This window comes from Trachypithecus francoisi, unplaced genomic scaffold (assembly GCF_009764315.1).
Source record: "Trachypithecus francoisi isolate TF-2019V2 unplaced genomic scaffold, Tfra_2.0 Lachesis_group2, whole genome shotgun sequence".
In the NCBI taxonomy this organism is placed as follows: Eukaryota; Metazoa; Chordata; class Mammalia; order Primates; family Cercopithecidae; genus Trachypithecus; species Trachypithecus francoisi.
The window spans coordinates 101,323,849-101,345,082 of NW_022681465.1; the positions used below are offsets into that span (position 1 = coordinate 101,323,849).

General features: G+C 40.7%; 1 protein-coding gene across 12 annotated transcripts in view; it reads left to right on the forward strand.

Moving 5' to 3' along the window:
* Positions 1–21,234, forward strand: part of RAD17 (RAD17 checkpoint clamp loader component) — a 48,379-nt gene that overhangs the window by 13,198 nt on the left and 13,947 nt on the right. For all 12 annotated transcript variants that reach the window (XM_033179780.1, XM_033179783.1, XM_033179777.1 and 9 more), the window contains 10 exons: positions 2,159–2,295; positions 3,413–3,465; positions 3,550–3,675; positions 3,768–3,837; positions 7,001–7,112; positions 9,763–9,945; positions 11,074–11,159; positions 11,273–11,419; positions 14,619–14,768; positions 19,162–19,282. In XM_033179780.1, the coding sequence (XP_033035671.1) occupies positions 2,159–2,295; positions 3,413–3,465; positions 3,550–3,675; positions 3,768–3,837; positions 7,001–7,112; positions 9,763–9,945; positions 11,074–11,159; positions 11,273–11,419; positions 14,619–14,768; positions 19,162–19,282 (1,185 nt within the window). The remainder of the gene's footprint in view (positions 1–2,158; positions 2,296–3,412; positions 3,466–3,549; positions 3,676–3,767; positions 3,838–7,000; positions 7,113–9,762; positions 9,946–11,073; positions 11,160–11,272; positions 11,420–14,618; positions 14,769–19,161; positions 19,283–21,234) is intronic.

Here is a 21,234-nt window from a genome sequence, read left to right on the forward strand (position 1 = left end):
CCAGATAATTTTTGTATTTTTAGTAGAGATGGGGTTTTTGCCATGTTAGCCAGGCTGGTCTCGAACTCCTGACCTCAAGCAATCCACCCTCCTCTGCCTCCCAAAGTGCTGGGATTATAGGCGTGAGCCACCATGCCCAGCAGTAGTACCAGTTTAAAGATGTAATACGTTATACGTTCATGCATATGCTTATGTACTTTAGCACTATCATTTTATCTTTCATAGTTGTTCATATTGCAACTCTAGGTGGTGAAACTCGGGACAGCCAGATCTCCTAGGCCATTTTGAAGGGAAAGGTTTCTGTAGAAGGATAATTTTTTTTTTTTTTGGGATGGAGTCTCGCTCTGTTGCCAGGCTGGAGTGCAGTGGCATGATCTTGGCTCACTGCAACCTATGCCTCCCGGATTCAAACAAGTCTCCTGCCTCAGCCTCCCAAGTAGCTGGGACTACAGACGAGTGCCACCACTCCCAGCTAATTTTTTTTTTGTACTTTTAGCAGAGATGGGGTTTCACCATGTTGGCCAGGATGGTCTCGATCTCCTGACCTCGTGATCCGCCCGCCTCGGCCTCCCAAAGTGTTGGGATTACAGGCATGAGCCACCACGCCCGGCCAACTTGTAGAAGGATAGTTTTATTTTAATGTGGAGTGTTCCTCAAAATCCCTTGTCTGGACTCTTCTTTAATACACTCCCTTGTGCTACTAGTATTCCTTCCTGCTGGTGCTTTTGCTGTTTTCTTTTCCTTATTATTATTATTATTATTAATTTTGTGACAAAGTCTTGCTCTGTCACCCAGGCTGGAGTGCAGTGATTTGGCTCACTGCAAGCTCCGCCTCCTGGGTTCAAATGATTCTCCTGCCTCAGCCTCCCAAGTAGCTGGGATTACAGGCACCCACCACTATGCCTGGCTTATTTTTGTATTTTTTAGTAGAGATGGGGTTTCACCATGTTGGTCAGGCTGTTTTCGAACCCCTGATTTCAGGTAATCCAACTGCCTTGGCCTCCCAAAATGCTGGGATTACAGGCGTGAGCCACCACACCCGGCCCATTATTATTATTTTTTTTTTTAAGAGGCAAAGTCTCACTATGTTGTCCAGAATGAACTTGAACTTCTTAAGCGCTTACGGGATTCTCATGATCCAGCCTCTGGAATAGCTGGGACAACAGACATGTGTTCCTGCACCTGGCTTTTACTGCTTTCTAAATAGTAGCATTACTTTTGACAGTTTGATAAGCCTTAATTTAAACAGTCTTCAATATGAAACATGCCTTCAGAGAGCTTCCCTCATTCTCAAGTTCACTAATCAGTCATTCTGTTTTTGTTGTTAAACCTTTATCACTCCAGTCTTACCAACATGGTGAAACCCCGCCTCTACTAAAAATTCAACAATTAGCCAGGCATGGCGATGGGTTCCTGTAAATCCCAGCTACTCAGGAGGCTGAGGCGGGAGAATCGCTTGAACCTGGGAGGCAGAGGTTGCAGTGACCCAAGATTGTGCCACTGCACTTCAGTCTGGGCGACAGAGTGAGATTCTGTCTCAAACAAACAAACAAACCAAACCCTTATCACTGAAGGTAATTCATTTAATAGGCTTGAACTCCTTTAGAGATTCTTTATTGGGTAGGCCAAAGTCATAGATATTTTTACCGATTGTATGAATGTTATGCTGACGGCTGTGTTTAGGTCAGTTAACTCCATATTACACAGGGTCTCACTCTGTCACCCAGGCTGGGCACAATCTCGGCTCACTGCAACCTCTACCTCCTGGGCTCAAGCTATCCCCCACCCGCCTCAGCCCCGCAAGTAGCTGGGACTACAGGCACAAGCCTCCACGCCTGGCTAATTTTTGTATTTTTTTATAGAGACCGGGTTTCACCATGTTGCCCAGGCTGCTCTTGCATTCCTGAGGTCAAGTGATCCACCCACCTCAGCCTCCGAAAGTGCTGGGATTATAGACGTGAGCCACTACACCTGGCTACGTGTTGACTCTTGTCTTTTGAAAAGAATATCTTATTTTAAATTTAAATGATTTTTCCTAATTAGGAAACAGTCTACAGTATTGTGAGATGCATCAAATGTGTGTGTCTGTGCATACAGTTGTTTAATATTAATGTATATAATTTGTTGAAAATAAAAGTGGTTATGTGTTTCCTTTCAGAATCAAGCTTCCATATGTTTCCCTATCAGTCTCAGATAGCAGTTTTTAAAGAGTTTCTACTAAGAGCGACAAAGTATAACAAGTTACAAATGCTTGGAGATGATCTGAGAACTGATAAGAAGATAATTCTGGTTGAAGTAAGGACAACTTTTAAAATCTCTTTTTTTTTTTTTTTTTTAATTTCAGATGGAGTCTTGCTCTGTCAGTGTCACCCAGGCTGGAGTGCAGTGGCGCGATCTTGGCTCACTGCAAGCTCCACCTCCCAGGTTTACATCATTCTCCTGCCTCAGCCTCCCCAGTAGCTGGGACTACAGGCACCCGCCACCATGCCTGGCTAATTTTTTGTATTTTTTAGTAGAGACGGAGTTTCACCATGTTAGCTAGGATGGTGTGGATCTCCTGATACCTCGTGATCCGCCCACCATGGCCTCCCAAAGTGCTGGGATTATAGGCGTGAGCCATTGTGCTCGGCCTAAAATCTTTTTTTTTTTTTTTTTTTTGAGACAAGAGTCTTGCTTTAACCCCTAGGTTGGAGTGCAGTGGTGCAGTCTTGGCTCACTACAACCTCCGCCTCCTGGGTTGAAACAATTCTCATGCCTCAGCCTCCGCCGAGTAGCAGGGATTACAGGAACCTGCCACCATGCTGGCCTAATTTTTATATATTTAGTAGAGATGGAGTTTTGCCACGTTGGCCAGGCTGGTCTCGAACTCCTGACCTCAAGGTAATCTGCCTGCCTTGGCCTCCTGAGTGCTGGGATTACACATGTGAGCCACTGCACCCAGCCAACTTTTAAAATCTTGCTGTAGGTATTGAGTAAACAATTGTGAGATATATCTTACATGATAATGTTAATTGTCTCTATAGTAGTGATATTGGTAAAATACAACACAAAGGCTTTGTAATAGAAACCTAAAGTCTTTTTTAGTAAACTTGAATGGAATAGCTGTAGGATAAGGAACGTTAAAATTTTAATGGTTTAAGTATAGAAAAACAAAAGAAAAGTTTGGAAAATTACTTCCTAGTGAAAATACTGTAACTGGAAAGCAACTGTAAGAAATTTGGTCTAAAAATTGGGATCCCCTTTGATGTATATTACTGTTTGGGGTATCATCTATTTCATGTTTCACTTCTATGAAAATTCTGTTTAAAATACATTGAATAAATATATTTTTGCCTATCAATAAATATAAATCTGAAAAATAAATTTGCAATGGAATAAAACTATACTATTAATTATTTTTTATTTTCAATAGGATTTACCTAACCAGTTTTATCGGGATTCTCATACTTTACATGAAGTTCTAAGGTAGGTTTCAGTGAAGTATTCTAAAACTCCAAATTAAACGAGAAGTGGCTTAAATTTCAACATTGCTGTATTTTGTTATTTTAGGAAGTATGTGAGGATTGGTCGATGTCCTCTTATATTTGTAATCTCGGACAGTCTCAGTGGAGATAATAATCAAAGGTTATTGTTTCCCAAAGAAATTCAGGAAGAGTGTTCTATCTCAAATATTAGGTAAGAAAGAAATTTCTGCTTATGAAGGTCAGATACATATTATATTTTTAAATTAATCATTTAACTGCTGTCTTTCTTTATAAAACTTTTAGTTTCAACCCTGTGGCACCAACAATTATGATGAAATTTCTTAATCGAATAGTGACTATAGAAGCTAACAAGGTAAGTCTCTGATTAATTAAACCTTACTTGATAACTATAGAAAGCCCAGCTTAAATAGTATTATGTAAACTGAAGGAGTTGGAGACGTGTATTATTTTAATTTTTTAGAATTAAAGCATTTTATTATACTCATAAGGCATGGATGTCGTTTTAGAAAATGTAGGAAATACTGATTTTAAAAATCTTTAATATTTTTCTATTAAACTTCCACTTTCACATTGAGGTAAATTTTTCTTTTGCTTGGTTTACTGTTCTAAATTGTGTCTATCATCAAGAACATGTTTTCTGGCATGTAGGTGTAGTAGTTATCAACAATTCAACTCTTCCTATTATCCTGCTGTCACTTTTTTATTTTGACATTTTTTAAAATTGTAGTGAAAAACATGTATCATAAAATTTATCATCTTAACCATTTTCAAAGATATGATTCAGTATTGTAAAGTATATTTACATTCATATACAGCTGTTGTCACTTTTTTTTTTTTTGAGACAGGGTCTCACTCTGTTGCTCAGGCTGGGCTATAGTGGCATAATCATTGCTTACTGCAGCCTCGACCTCTTGGGCTCAAGTGTTCCTCCCACCTCAACCTCCCAAGCAACAGGGACTACAGGCTGGTACCACCATGCCTGGCTAATTTATTTATTTATTATTTTAGAGACAGGGTCTCCCTGTATTGCCCAGGCTGGTCTTAAATTCCTGGCTCAAATGATCCTCCCTCCTCAGCCTCTGAAAGTGCTGAGATTTCAGCCATGCGCCTATGTGCCTGGCCTCCTTTCACTTCTAGTACGTCATTTTTTTCTATATCTCAGATTTAAAGATGATGTTAAAAAAAGCTGATGCACCTTCTGCTCTCGGCATCATGGTTCTAGGGAATCCTACTGGTATAAATCAACCAAATCTTGCATGAAACATAATTTTTGTTGCACTGCTAGGACCACAGGAACTGAGGGAAGTCTGCAAGGGAGAGGTGGTTTTGAGGATTAAACACGTTAATGTAGAGCACCTAACTGAATAAATAATAGATATTAATAGTGAAAAATGTCCTGTAATATAGGAAGCAATTACTGTGATGAATTATTATGCCATTAGTGTTTTGAAAATATTTAATGGGTCAGGTGCGGTGACTCTCGCCTGTAATCCTAGCACTTTGGGAGGCCGAGGTGGGTGTATCACCTGAGGTCAGGCGTTCATGACCAGCCTGGCCAACAGGTGAAACCTCATCTGTAATAAAAATACAAAAATTAGCTGGGTGTGGTGGCGGGTGCCGCCTATAATCTTGGCTACTGAGGAGGCTGAGGCAGGAGAATCTCTTGAACCCAGGGGGTGGAGGTTGCAGTGAGCCGAGATTGCACTACTTCGCTCCTTCCTGGGCAACAAGAGCGAAACTCTGTATCCCCCGCCAAAATAAGAAAAAACAATTACCTGGTCATGGTGGTATGCTCCTGTAGTCCCAGCTACTCAGAAGCCTGAGGCAGGATGATCATTGGAGCCTAGGAATTTGAGACTGCAGTGATCTAGATGACATTACTGTAGTCTGTCGTGGTCAGAGCTAGACCCTGTCTCTAAAAGAAAATCTACATTCTCTACTATAAGCGTGAGAACTGCAAATTGAGCCATGGTGCATGCCTGTAGTCCCAGCTACAAAGGCTGACAGCGGTGGGAGGATTGGTTGAGCCAGGGAGCTCAAGACCAGCCTAGGTGTGATACAGTAACACCTTGTGTCAAAACAAAATTTTTTTTTTTTTTTAGTGAATTGATTAGTTCAAGTGGCTCCGGTTTAAAAAAGAAGAAGAAATAATTGGTGTAATTGTGGCTTTTTCATCCTCACCAGACTGTATAATGTGTTGAAAACCTTAGTAAAGGAATTTTCATGTAAATTTCATAAATTTGTCAGATTATTTTGTGTATATTTAGTTCTATCACATTGTATTGCATTTTGAGGGTTTTTGTATGTGTGTGTGTATATATATATGTTACGTATTTGTATGTTAGTGAGAGAGTAAAAACTTCAAAATACAACCTGGTCAAAGTGAAAAAGTAAAACAATACATTATTTAATATTTCCTGAAAGTATACCTTAAACTGTAATAAGTCATTGAAGCTTGTACCAATCATAGACCAGTGTTTAACATGGAGGCTTTTTAGTTTTTTGTTATTATTTTAAGATAATTTTTTTTTCTGGCTCTATAGCCCAGGTTAGAGTGCAGTGGCAAGATCATAGCTCACTGCAGCCTTCATCTCCAGGGCTCAAGTGATCTCCCACTTCAGCCTCCTGAGTAGCAGGGAATACAGGCGCATGCCACCATGCCTAGCTAATTGTTTTGATTTTTTGTAGAGATGAGGTTTTACTACTTTGCCTAGGCTGGTCTCAAACTCCTGAGCTGAAGTGATCCTCCTACCTCGGCCTCCTAAATTGCTGAGATTATGGGAATGTGCCACCGTTCCCAGCCCTTTTTAGTATTTAAGTTTAAAAGAACCTAATTTACTTTAGTTAAGTTTAGAAAATAGGTTGGTGCCGGGCGCGGTGGCTCAAGCCTGTAATCCCAGCACTTTGGGAGGCCAAGACGGGCGGATCACGAGGTCAGGAGATCGAGACCATCCTGGCTAACACGGTGAAACCCCGTCTCTACTAAAAATACAAAAACTAGCCGGGTGAGGTGGCGGGCGCCTGTAGTCCCAGCTACTAGGGAGGCTGAGGCAGGAGAATGGCGTAAACCCAGGAGGCGGAGCTTGCAGTGAGCTGAGATTCGGCCACTGCACTCCAGTCCGGGAGACAGAGCGAGACTCCGCCTCAAAAAAAAAGAAAATAGGTTGGGATTTTTTGTTGTTATTATTTTTAAGAAAATACTTTTTTATCCCAGCACTTTGGGAGGCCGAGATGGGCGGATCACGAGGTCAGGAGATCGAGACCATCCTGGCTAACACGGTGAAACCCCGTTTCTACTAAAAAATACAAAAAACTAGCCGGGCGAGGTGACGGGCGCCTGTAGTCCCAGCTACTCAGGAGGCTGAGGGAGGAGAATGGCGGGAACCCGGGAGGCGGAGCTTGCAGTGAGCTGAGATCCGGTCACTGCACCCAGCCTGGAGACCGAGCGAGACTCAAAAAAAAAAAAAAAAAAAAAAAGAAAATACTTTTTTAAAAATTTAATTTTCTTATTTTAGAATGGAGGAAAAATTACTGTCCCTGACAAAACTTCTCTAGAGTTGCTCTGCCAAGGATGTTCTGGTGATATCAGAAGTGCAATAAACAGCCTCCAGTTTTCTTCTTCAAAAGGTAACTATGGAAGATACAGTCATGTGGCATTATATAGGTGACTGACTTTCTCTTAATTCATTCAATGAAATCAAACATTTTAACTTATGTTTGGTCTATACCTATTTATCCTTCTTTATTATTGAGACAGTGGCTTAAAATTAAATATATACTCATGCATATATACCCTTCTATGAATATGTTGTAGTATATATCCTTGTTTCTGTTTGAGATAGTTTACCTTTCAAAGTTAATTTAGAACGAGATTTCCTGGATAAAAATTCTGCCTATGCCACTTACCAGTTATATAGTCCTATGCAGATGACTCTATGTTTCTGTGCCTCTGTTTTCTCACCTTTCATGTGAACACTTACTTCTTAGGGTTCTATGAAGAATATGTGAGGTGATACCTACAGAGTGCTTCTTACAGTGCTTGATTAATATTAAGTGCTCAATAAATGGCCAGCCATTAATCAGTTTAATAATACTTTTGAAATTATTATTATTTATTTTGAGACGGAGTCTCACTCTGCCGCCCAGGCTGGAGTACATGGCGTGATCTCGGCTCACTGCAAGCTCTTCCTCCCGGTTTCATGCCATTCTGCCTCAGCCTCCTGAGTAGCTGGGACTACAGGCGCCTGCCACTGAGCCCGGCTAATTTTTTTGTATTTTAAATAGAGATGGGGTTTCACTGTCTTAGCCAGGATGGTTACGATCTCATAACCTCAAGATCCGCCCTCCTCGGCCTCCCAAAGTGCTGGGTTACAGGCATGAGCCACCGTGCCCAGCCTGAAATTATTTTTATAATAATTTATGAGACATGTTTAATAAATTTATTTCCTGTTAATATTGAAACATGTAAATTTATGAGATGTTTAATAAATTTCCTGTTAATATGTAAAAGGATGTAGTAAAAAGATAGTTTCACTAATGGCAGTGAGTTACATTTTTACTGTAATGATCATGGTTTAATGTATAGTCCTCCTTCAGAAGGCAATTAGCAGACTACTTAATGCTTAACATTGACAAATTGACATTAAAGAGTGGGCCAATAACTATGTTAGCAATTATGTTTTTTTCATTTAATTCTCATATCAACCTAATGAGATAGACAGTACTTTGATTCAAATCCAGATCCTGTGCTCTTTCTGCTGTTCGAGGTAGCTTTTAAGTCATGCACTCTTGAGTTCTAAATAGGAGACTTAAAAATGAAACTTGGGGCAAGCATGGTGACTCATGCCTGAAGCCAAGGTGGGTGGATCACTTGAGCCTAGGAGTTTGAAACCAGCCTGGGCAACATAACGAGACCTTGTCTCTACAAAAAAATTAAGAAAAAAAATTATAAACCCGAGAAATTTGATCACATGCGTATTCATAAATTGGATACTCTCAACATCAGTAGAGAGGTTGTTAAACATACATTGCAGAACCAGACTGCCTGGATTCCAGTCATTCATCACTGATGACCTTGAGCCAATTACTTCACCTTTTTGTATCTCATTTCATTAACTGACTAATAATAATTGGTCAGGTGCAGTGGCTCTCACCTGTTATCCCAACACTATAGGAGACTGAGGTAGAAGGAAGCTTCAACCTCAAGAGTCTGATACCAGCCCAACATAGCGAGACCACATCTCTAATGAAAAAAATATATATACAGCCAGCATAGTTATGCATACCTGTAATCCCGACTGCTTGAGAGGCTGAGGTGGGAGGATCACTTGAGCCTGAAGGTTGAGGCTTCAGTGAGCTATGATTGCGCCACTGTACTCCAGACTGGGTGATAGAGCCAGACCCTGTGTCAAAAAAAAAAAGGCCAGGCATGGTGGCTCACGCCTGTAATCCCAGCACTTGGGGAGGCTAAGTCGGGTGGTTGGGAGGTCGTGACCAGCCTGGCCAACATGCTGAAACGCCATCTCTGCTGAAAATACAAAAATTTAGCCAGGCATATGCCTGTAATCCCAGCTGCTTGGGAGGCTGATGCAGGAGAATTGCTTGAACCCAGGAGGCAGAGGGTGTGGTGAGCCGAGATCGCACCACTGCACTCCAGCCTGGGCAACAGAGTGAGACTCCATCTCAAAAAAAAAAAAAATTCTCCCTTCACCGGGTTGTTATGAAGATTAAATTCAAATGTATCACATGCCAGGAACAGTACCTTGCACATAACATGATGAGAAACCAAGGCGATGTGACAGTACAGGTTGAATATCCTTTATTTGAAATTTTTGGGAATAGAAGGATTGCAGATTTTTTTTTAGATTTTGGAATATTTGCATTATACCAATTGAAAATCCCTCATCTGAAAATCCGAAATACAAAGTGCTCCAATGACCATTGCCTTTGAGCATCTTGTTGGCACTGCAAGTTTCATATTTTGGAGCATTTTGGAGTTTGAATTTTTGGATCAGGAATGTCAACCTATATTAGAGATTGTGCTGTTGTGCATGTGAAAGTTTGAAATCTGCATTATGAAATAACTTGCAGATAACATTTTATTCCATTTTAATGTTAGTAACCCAAAGAAGATTCCGACTCGGTTAATGTCGTTTGTAATTTTTGTTTATTAGGAAAACATATTTTAATTAGAATATTTAGTGTATATCTGAAGTGTTCTTAGTTTTAATTTTCATATTTTAATTTAAATATTGTCACTTGGGTGTATATTATTCAGGAGAAAACAACTTATGGCCAAGGAAAAAAGGAATGTCTTTAAAATCGGATGCTGTGCTGTCAAAATCAAAACGAAGAAAAAAACCTGATAGGGTTTTTGAAAATCAAGAGGTCCAAGCTATTGGTGGCAAAGATGTTTCTCTGTTTCTCTTCAGAGCTTTGGGGAAAATTCTGTATTGTAAAAGTAAGAAATTTTTACATTTTTTAAATCTGTTGGATATCACATAGTCTTAAAATGGAAATAAAATGTCACTTTTTAAAAAATGTCATGTATTTTGGTTCTGCTCTAAGAGTTAGAGCTAGGTCAGATACTGTTTGCCTAGGCCTAAGACATAGTAGGAAAATAGAATATTTTCTGACCATGAGCAGGATTAACAGTAAAAACATGCTATTGCAGGCCATATCCATGTGTGTAAATCCTTATAGTTTGCAGAAGGTAAGAGAGCAGATCATCTAGACTTTTGTCGCAAGTGTTGGTAGCCTAAAGCCCTCTTAACACTGGGGTCCAGCCAACAGAGCCTTAGACAAATTACCAGGTAGTTTAAAGTTTCTTTCAATCCTCTTGTATTTCTCTACTTTACAAGCTTTCTGACTTTGCAACCAGAGATGTTTATTTCCTTTTCTGTCTTTTTTGATGACTGCTCCCTCTCGGTTCTTTCACTCCCTATTGCCCATTTTAGTGTCCCAAATAGTCCCTCCTTTTGATAGCAAATGCCTGTATTCAGTCTGATGATCCTGAAGGAAAGAAATTGGGATTTCTGAATGGAAACCTCCATACCATCTGAGAAAAATGGGCATCACTTAGATGGCAGTGAAGACACTCCTCTGTCACTGGATCCTCTTATTTTGAACCTGAGTGACTATTCCCACCTGATTCTTTTCTTTCTCTCCTTTCTTTTCCTCCCCAACATATGTTCATCGTCTCTTGCATTAGCAAATGGAATTCGTATTCTTTCATGTAGAGAGCAACATCTTCGTACATAGTAGATAAGAGTAAAGAACACTGTATTGAGATGAGAGATCAAGGGAAGAAAGTAATCCAAAGCTGGAAAAGGTGAAATGGGAGTGCATTAGGAAGTGGAATATTTTAAGTCTAGAAAAGCCATAATCTAAGCATCAGAATTCTTAATTTAGTTCTTGCTAATATGGATAAAATAGGTGCTTGCTTCCAGTTGTTTTTATTTATTATTTTTGAACAGTTTGCTTACTATGTTGGTATTGTATGTCTAAAATTTTCAGACTCTTCAAATGACTGGTGCTATATAATTATAAAGAAGGTATTATCTTTAATAATTTCAGCAATTTTTTATAGGAGCGTCTTTAACAGAATTAGACTCACCTCGGTTGCCCTCTCATTTATCAGAATATGAACGGGATACATTGCTTGTTGAACCTGAGGTAAGTTCTTTAATGACACTTAGTACAGGTTACAAAGGATATATTATTTGTGTGCATATATATTTGACCATTGCATTTTTGCCACATTTAAGTATATATGCTTGTTTTTATAGGAGATAGTAGAAATGTCACACATGCCTGGAGACTTATTTAATTTATATCTTCACCAAAACTACATAGATTTCTTCATGGATATTGATGATATTGTGAGAGCCAGTGAATTTCTAAGTTTTGCAGATATCCTCAGTGGTGACTGGAATGTAAGACCATTTGACTCAAAATGTTTATAAGTATTTCCTTAGAATTAAGAAAAGAAAGTTTACTTTTATCCCTAATTGCCTGACATTATTTTATGTGACTCTTCTTCATAACTATGCTAAAGTTAATGTATCCAACTCAGTGTTTATAATGAAGCTTCAGTAGCAAATCTGATTTTTCTGCTGATAATATAGTACCAATTGTTTCTAAAGTTATTTTCTTTGTGTGTGTGTGTGTGTGTGTGTGTGTGTGTGTAGACAGGGTCTCACTAGACCAGCTCAGGCTGGTCTCAAATTCCTGGGCTCAGACAGTCCTTTCGCCTGAGCCTCCCAAAGTGCTGGGTGCTGGGATTACAACAAGCGTGAACCACCACTCCTGTCTAAATTTTCTGGTTTTGTGATTATGGTTTTTTTTTTTTTTTTTTTTTTTTGGAGAAGAGGCTGTAGCTACAGCTATATTACCCAGGCTGGTCTTGAACTACTGGGCTTAGGGGATCCTCTCCTCTCTGCCTTCCAAGTATCTAGAAATACAAATACACACTACCATGCCCAGCTTATTTTCTTTTTTTTTCCCTAGACAGTATCTTACTTTTTTGCCCATGCTGGAGTCCAGTGGTACAAAGTGGTTGCTCACTGCAACCTTGACCTTCTGGGCTCAAGCTTTCCTCCAACCTCAGGCACTCCCCCATCCAGTAGCTGGGACTACGGGCAAGCACCACTATCCCTGGCTGGTTTTTTTTTTTTTTGGGTAGAGACAGGGTTTCACCATGTTATCCATACTGGTCTTGAACTCCTGAGCTCAAGTGATCTGCCTGCCCTGGCCTCTCAAAGTGCTGGGATTACAGGCGTGAGCCACCATGCGTGGCCCCAGCTTATTTTCTGATTTTAAAATGAATACATACTCAAAATATGACAACCGTTAAAAAGTAGATACAAGAGAAAGAACTGTACATGTTGCTACACTTTCTGCTAGTTTTAAAAATTTATTTCTTGCACATATTTTAAACTATTTACTATAAAATTTGTGTTTTGTTCTTAACGTCTTAACACTGCCCTTACCAGTACAACAGCCACCAACTATGCCCTTACCAGTACAACAGCCACCATGTAGCTATTTAAATTTACTTAAAAATTCAGTTCCTCAGTCATACTAGCCACATCTCCAGTATTGCATGTGGCTGATGGCTACTTTATTGAACAGCCCAGATACAAAACATTTCCATCATTGCAGGAAGTTTTGTTGGACAACACTGTTTTGATATGCTAATGTTTCTGTGTGTTATAAATACTAAAATAAGGCCGGGCTCAGTGGGTCACACCTGTAAACCCAGCACTTAACGAGGCCGAGGCAGGTGGATCACTTGAGCTCATGAGTTCGAGACCAGCTGAGGCAACATGACGAAACCCTATCTCTTCAAAAAATGCCAAGAAGATTGCTTGAGTGTGGTGGTCCCAGCTACTCAGGAGGCTGAGGTGGGAGGATGGCTTGAGCCCGTGAGGCAGAGGTTGCAGTGAGTTGAGATCACACCACTGCACTCAGCCTGGGCAATAGAGCTGGACCTTGTCTCAAAAAATTAAAACACTGAAATAGCAGTAATAAGTAAAATTAGAAAAGACACAGAAAAACCATTTATGATATAGAGCTTCATTACTCAGCAGTTGCATTTGCTTAACGTTTAAAATAATTGTTTCTTTTTTTTTTTTTTTGAGACGGAGTCTCGCTCTGTCGCCCAGGCTGGAGTGCAGTGGCGCGATCTCGGCTCACTGCAAGCTCCGCCTCCCGGGTTCCCGCCATTCTCCCGCCTCAGCCTCCGAGTAGCTGGGACTACAGGCGCCCGCCACCGCGCCCGGCTAGTTTTTTGTATTTTTAGTAGAGACGGGGTTTCACCGTGTTAGCCAGGATGGTCTCGATCTCCTGACCTCGTGATCCGCCCGTCTCGGCCTCCCAAAGTGCTGGGATTACAGGCTTGAGCCACCGCGCCTGGCCTGTTTCTTTTTTATTTTGAAATTTTCCAACCTATAAATAAATTAAAAGGATAGTACAGTGAACCAGGAGTGGTGATTCCTGCCACTAATTCCGCACTTTGGGAGTCCAAGGCAGGAAGATCACTTGAGGCCAGAAGTTTGAGAACAGCCTGGGAAACACAGCCAGACCCCATCTCTAGAAGAGATTTTAAAAATTAGCTGGGTGTGGTGGCATGCACCTGTAGTCCTAGCTACTTGGGAGGCTGAGGTGGGAGAATCACTTGAGCCCAGGAGTTTGAGGTTACAGTGAGCTGTGATCGTGCCACCGCACTCCAGACTGGGCAACAGACCGAGACCCTGTTTTAAATAATAGTACAAAATAACGAAAAGAGTATAATTGATTTGTTTGTGACACCAAGGATCAATGCTTGAGGTAGTGGATACCCCATTTACCTTGAGGTAATTATTACGCATTATATCAAAATAACTCCTGTAACTCATAAATATATACAGCTACTAGGTACCCACACAAATTAAAAATTGAAAAAAATAATGATAGTTCAATGAATAGCTGCATATCCTTAACTTTTGTTTGGCAGTTTGCATATTTTGCCACTTTTTCTTAATCTCTCTATATGTTTACATATTTGTTTCTGGCTGGATAATTGGCAAGTATTAATAATTGTGAACATCATGGCACTTAATACTTAAGCAACATAAGGACATTGTTCTATTACAACTACCATAGCATTATCATACCCAACTGAAACTAAACTATAACTAGTTAATATAACTGGCCTCCCAAAGTGCTGGGATTACAGGCATGAACCACTGTGCCCAGCTGCGTAGTCATATTTTAGTTTCAATTATATTTTAATTATATTAACTAATTACATTAACTAAGTTATATAATTAACTTTCCAAAGAAAGTTAACACTAATCTAGCAATATATTCTCCCTATTCAGATTTCCTCATTTGCCTCAAAAATGTATTCAAAGTTGTTTCCCCTGCCCCTGTCCAAGATCCACTCAGGGTTTACACATTTAATTTGATTGATATGTCCCAGTGGAATTTGCATTAGATAAATTTATAGTGCTGTTATTTATAAGGCTGTAGTGATGTTGAAGAAAGTGAACACATAGAAACTAAATACGGTTAGTATTTTGTATGTATCAGGAATACGAGTAATGCTCTTTTATAAATCTATTTTCTTTCACATCTTGTCTCATTTGTTAGACACGCTCTTTACTCAGGGAATATAGCACATCTATAGCTACGAGAGGTGTGATACATTCCAACAAAGCCCGAGGATATGCTCATTGCCAAGGAGGAGGATCAAGTTTTCGACCCTTGCACAAACCTCAGTGGTTTCTAATATATAAAAAGGTAAAAAAAAAAAGAATTGTATACTTTGAATATGTGAACTTTATAGTATGTGAATTATAACTCAAAGCAGTTATTTTCTTTAAAACATAACAAAGGAAAAAATGTTTCATTTTTAATGAAATAGTTGCTAAGGTCCACAATTAGATTCTGAGTTTTTATTAAACATAAAAAGGTTACTCTTAAATGCTTGTACAATTTTTTAAGGGAAAAAAGACCATCAAAATTTGAAAACATATACATATTTTATTAGTTCAGTTTTATTGGAATCAAAGCATAGTTACATTTTATTTTTTATTTTTTTATTTTTTGAAACGGAGTTTCACTCTTTTTGCCCAGGCTGGAGTGCAATGGCACGATCTCGGCTCACTGCAACCTCCGCCTCCCGGGTTCAAGCAGTTCTCCTGCCTCAACCTCCCAAGTAGCTGGGATTACAGGTGCCAGCCACCACGCCCGGCTAATTTTTTGTATTTTTAGTAGAGACAGGGTTTCACCATGTTGGCCAGGATGGTCTCAATCTCTTGACCTCATGATCCTCCCACCTCGGCCTCTCAAAGTGCTGGGATTACAAACGTGAGCCACCGTGCCGGGCCATATTTTATTATTTATTTATTTTTTTAATTGAGGCAGAGTCGTGCTGTCGCCATCCTGGAGTGCAGTGGTGCCATCTCGGCTCATTGTAACCTCCGCCTCCTAGGTTCAAGCAATTCTCTCACCTAAGCCTCCCGAGTAGCTAGGACTACAGGCATGTGTAGGACTACAGGCATGTGCCTCCATGCCCAGCTAATTTTTGTATTTTTAGTAGAGACGGGGTTTCGCCATGTTGGCCAGGCTCTTCTTGAACTCCTGACCTCAAGTGGTCCACCTGCCTTGGCCTCTCAAAGTGCTAGGATTACAGACATGAGCCACTGCGCCTAGCTGCATAGTTATATTTTAGTTTCAATTAAAAACAAACTTTAGGGCCAGGCATGGTGGCTCACACCTGTAATCCCAGCACTGTGGAAGGCCAAAACAAGAGGGTCACTTGAGCCCAGGAGTTTGAGACCAGCTTGGGCAACATAGTGAGATCCCATATCTACAAGAAAAAGAAAAAATTTATAAATAAATAAATCCTAGTTCAACCTGAGAATGCTGACTGGAAAATAGAAATCCCTAGTATATAAAATTTTGGTTAGGCAGGTGGAATAAGTTTTTTTTTGTTTTTTGTTTTTGAGACTGAGCCTCGCTCTGCGCTAAGCTGGAGTGCAGTGGCGCAATCTTGGCTCACTGCAGCCTCTGCCTCCCAGGTTAAAGCAATTCTTCTGCCTCAGCCTCCCTAGTAACTGGGACTAGAGGTGTACGCCACCTTACCCAGCTAATTTTTGTATTTTTAGTAGAGACGAGGTTTCAGCATGTTAGCCAGGATGGTCTAGATCTCTTGATGTCATGATCCACATGCCTCGGCCCCCCAGAGTGCTGGGATTACAGGTGTGAGCCACCATGTCAGTGCCCCGCCAGGAGAAATAAGTTTTAAGTTCAAGATACATTGTATAACATTGTGACTATTAATAACAATGTATCGGCTGGGCACGGTGGCTCAAGCCTGTAATCCCAGCACTTTGGGAGGCCGAGATGGGCGGATCACGAGGTCAGGAGATCGAGACCATCCTGGCTAACACGGTGAAAACCCGTCTCTACTAAAAAAATATAAAAAACTAGCCGGGCGACGTGGCGGGCGCCTTTAGTCCCAGCTACTCGGGAGGCTGAGGCAGGAGAATGGCGTGAACCCGGGAGGCGGGGCTTGCAGTGAGCTGAGATCCGGCCATTGCACTCCAGCCTGGGCAGCAGAGCGAGACTCCGTCTCAAAAAATAAATAAATAAATAAAATAACAATGTATCATGTATTTGAAAATCACCGCCGGGTGTGGTGGCTCATGCCTGTAATACCAGCACTTTGAGAGGCCAAAGTGGGCATATCGTAAGGTCAGAAGATCAAGACCATCCTGGCTAACACAGTGAAACCCTGTCTCTACTAAAAATAAAAAAATTTAGTCGGACGTGGCAGTGGGCGCCTGTAATCCCAGCTACTCTGGAGGCTGAGGCAGGAGAATGGCGTGAACCCAGGAGGTGGAGCTTGCAGTGAGCTGACATCGCGCCACTGCACTCTAGCCTGGGAGACAGAGCAAGACTCCGTCTCAAAAAGAAAAAAAGAAAATCACTAAAACGGTAGATTTTAAGTGTTCTCACCACACAAAAATATGTGTATGTAAGGTAATGCATATGTTAATTGGCTTGATTTAGCCATTCTACCATATATACATATTTCAGAACATCATATTGTATACTATAAATAGAGAGCTTGTCAATTTAAATTAATCAAAGAAAGGAGAGGAAATCTTGGCCTTGCCTCTATGCGGACAAGGTATTCACCTAATGTGTTCTTACTCTCCACAGCAAAAAATGTAGATGATTGAATTATTTAGAGGTAAAAAATGGGTGGCACACAAGTTGAAGACAAAATACACAACAAAGTTTTCAAAATGAATTGCCAATCTTTAAAAATCAGACTAATGATTACAAGATATGAATTTCGACTGGGCGCGGTGGCTCACGCCTGTAATCCCAGCACTTTTTGGAGGCCAAGGCGGGCAGAACACGAGGTCAGGAGTTCAAGACCAGCCTGACCAACATGGTGAAACCCCATCTCTACTAAAAGTACAAAAGTTAGCCGGGTGTGGTGATGCGCTCCTGTAATCCCAGCTACTCAGGAGGCTAAAGCAGGAGAATCGTGTGAACCCAGGAGGCGGAGGTTGCAGTGAGCCAAGATCATGCCACTGCACTGCACTCCATCCTGGGTGACATAACGAGACTCCGTTTCAGGAAAAAAAAAAAGTTAGATATGAATTTCTAGCTTCAGAATTTCTGGAATCTCCTAGTAGGAAAAAAAAAAAAAGGCCAGGTGCAGTGGCTCACACCTGTATTCCAAGCACTTTGGAAAGCTGATGTGGAAGGATCACTGGAGCCCAGGAGTTTGAGACCTGCCTGGGCAATATGGTAAAACCCCATCTCTATAAAAAAAAATAAAACAATTAGCTGGGTGTGGTGGCACACACCAGGAGTTTAAGACCAGCCTGGGCAACATAGTGAGATCCCAAATCTACAGTAAAAAGAAAAACAAAATTTTTTTTTGTTTTTCCTACCTAGTGCCAGCTACTTGGGAGGCTGAATTAGAAGGATTGATTAAGCCTGGGAGGCAGAGTTTGCAGTGAACAATGATTGTGCCACTGCACTCCAGCCTGGGCAACAGAGGGAGACCCCCATCTCTCAGAAAAACAAAAGGAAAGTGAAGTATAACACTGGTTCGTATTTCTGCATGGCAGCAATCACCTCGCCATGTAGCATCTGCCCCTTTGAGATGAGAGTAGTAGGTACCACTGTCCCCAGCTGGTTCATTCACTTATATTGCCTGCTTGAATTCTGTAATATCTGAATTCATGACCCCTGGACTGGGTTGTCTCTGAGATGTCTTCCGGTTCTAAAATCATACAGCTGAAAATTACCCTATAATTTATTAACTAGGACATTTTTTCCAACAGATTTCTTGGAGAATTTAATCATTTTTAAGCAATTTATATCTCATTGACTTGCTTTGTCTTTTTTTTTGAGACAGAGTCACGCCCTGTCGCCCAGGCTGGAGTGCAGTGGCGTGATCTCGGCTCACTGCAAGCTCCACCTCCCAGGTTCAAGCAATTCTCCTGCCTCAGCCTCCCGAGTAACTGGGACTACAGGCGCATGCCACCACGCCCGGCTAATTTTTTATATTGTTGGTAGAGACAGAGTTTCACCAGGATGGTCTCAATTTCTTGACCTCGTGATCTGTCTGCCTCAGCCTCCCAAAGTGCTGGGATTACAGGTGTGAGCCACCGCGCCCGGCCTGCTTTGTCTTTTATGGCATATATATTAATTTTGCCTTGTAGCTACATATAAATTATCTAAGACTGTTAGCTTCTGGAAGGCAGGGATTATGCTTTTCTCTTGCTCAGCGTAACATTATGTTGACTACAGAAAACAAATTATTTCATTGAAAAATAATATTTTCATGTAATTTGTGATGTGTATGTGCTCATAAATAATTCCTTTGAGTTTTAAATTTGGTTTTCTTATACATTCAACGTCTTTTAAAAATTCTTGTTCATCGAATGTGAAATAGTTGTGTAGGTAAAATACTTTATTAGACAATGTTAGAAAAACTATAAAGGACTACTTAAATAAGCTATTAAAAGTATATTTGTAGTATATAAACCCACAAGTTAATATAAACTTATTGTGTACATTTATATAGTAAACTTAGTTTGTCTAGGAATACATATTTTTAATTTCATTTTTCCTTTCATCTTTTTTTTTCTTTTCTATACAGTATCGGGAAAATTGCCTGGCAGCAAAAGCACTTTTTCCTGATTTCTGCCTGCCAGCTTTATGCCTCCAAACTCAGCTATTGCCATACCTTGCTCTACTAACCATTCCAATGAGAAATCAAGGTAATAACATAAGTTTTTCTTTTCTTTTAAGAAGTAGGGTTTTTCATTAATTTATTTTATTTTTTTAGATGGAGTCTCGCTCTATCGCCCAGGCTGGAGTGCAGTGGTGTGATCTCGGCTCACTACAACCTCTACCTCCTGGGTTCAAGCGATTCTCCTGCCTCAGCCTCCGGAAGTAGCTGGGACCACAGGTGCGTGCCCCCATACCTGGCTAATTTTTGTATTTTTAGTAGATACTGGTTTCACCATATTAGCCAGGATGGTCTCGATCTCCTGACTTTGTGATCCACCTGCCTCGGCCCCCTAGAGTGCTGGGATTACAGGCATGAGCCACTGCACATGGCCAGAACTAGGGTTTTATATCAGTATCTTTTTGTGGGCTAACTTATTGCTATATGCAGTGAGATACTTTTTTCCTTTTATTTTTTGATCCAGATAATTCTACATCCTTTATGTTTTTTTAAAAAAAGCATCAAACAGGCCAGCTGCGATGGCTCATGCCTGTAATCCCAGCACTTTGGAAGGTCAAGACAGGCAGATCCCTGGAGGTTAGGAGTTCGAGACTAGCCTGGCCAACATGGCGAAACTCTGTCTCTACTAAAAGTACAAAAATTAGCCAGGTGCAGTGGCACGCACTTGTAATCCCAGCTACTCAGGAGACTGAGGCAGGAGAATCACCTCCAGGAGGTGGAGGCTGCAGTGAGCTGAGATCGCACACCTGCACTCCAGGCTGGGTGACAAAGTGAGGTCTGTCTCAAAAAAACAAAAAGCATCAAACGATATAGAAATACATAAAGGGCTGGACACAGTGGCTTACGCCTGTAATCCTAGCACTTTGGGAGGCCAAGACTGGGAAACTCCATTTCTGCTAAAAAAAAAACAAAAAATTAGCCGGGCGTGGTGGCACGCGTCTGTAATCCCAGCTACTCGGGAGGCTGAGGCAGGAGAATCTTGAACCTGGGAGGCAGAGGTTGCAGTGAGTCGAGATCGGGCCGTTGCACTCCGGCCTGGCGACAGAGCGAGACTCTGTCTCAAAAAAAAAAAAAGAACTTTCTAAAGTAAAAATTGAAAGTACTTCCCCTACAACCACAGGTTGCTTTGACATTGCTTTGACAGATTTTAATGTAAACTCTTCCAGATACTCTTCTGTGAATGTAGAGACATGCAGAATGAGGCAAGCTTTGATTTGCTTATATCACTTATCGTGGATAGCCTTTCATGTCTTATAAGTTAATGTCAGAGCAGTAATGCTAAAGTGTATTGAAATCTAACTCATTTTTTCCAAATTTATAAACATTTTATTTAACCTTATGATGTATATTTTGGTTGATTTCAGTATTACAAAAATGCCTATTAATAGTATATTTTCATTATGTTTCTATGTTATGAAATTATAATGCTACAAACATTACTATGCCTGTGGCAGTATACACCTGCACACGTTTTGAAAATGTTGGACTTTCATAGGCAAAAATGGGATAACTTTTGGGCAGTGGTCGTGATTAATCTGTTGATCAGAATCCAGAGATTTCCCTTCTCCTTGCCAGTTGCTTTAAGAGTACACTAGTTTTTGGCCTGGTGTGGTGGCTTACGCCTGTGATCCCAGCACTTTGGGAGGCCGAGAGGGCAGATCACAAAGTCAGGAGATTGAGACCATCCTGGCTAACATGGTAAAACCCCATCTCTAGTAAAAATACAAAATAAATAAATAAATAAAATTAGCCGGGCCTGGTGGCGGGCGCCTGTAGTCCTAGTCCCAGCTACTTGGGAGGCTGAGGTAGGAGAATGGCGTGAACCTGGGAGGCAGAGCTTGCAGTGAGCAAAGATCGCGCAACAGAGCAAGTCTCCAGCTCGAAAAAAAAAAAACAAAAGATTACACTAGTTTTTATTTTATTTTATTTATTTATTTTTTTGAGACGGAGTCTTGCTCTGTCGCCCTGGCTGGAGTGCAG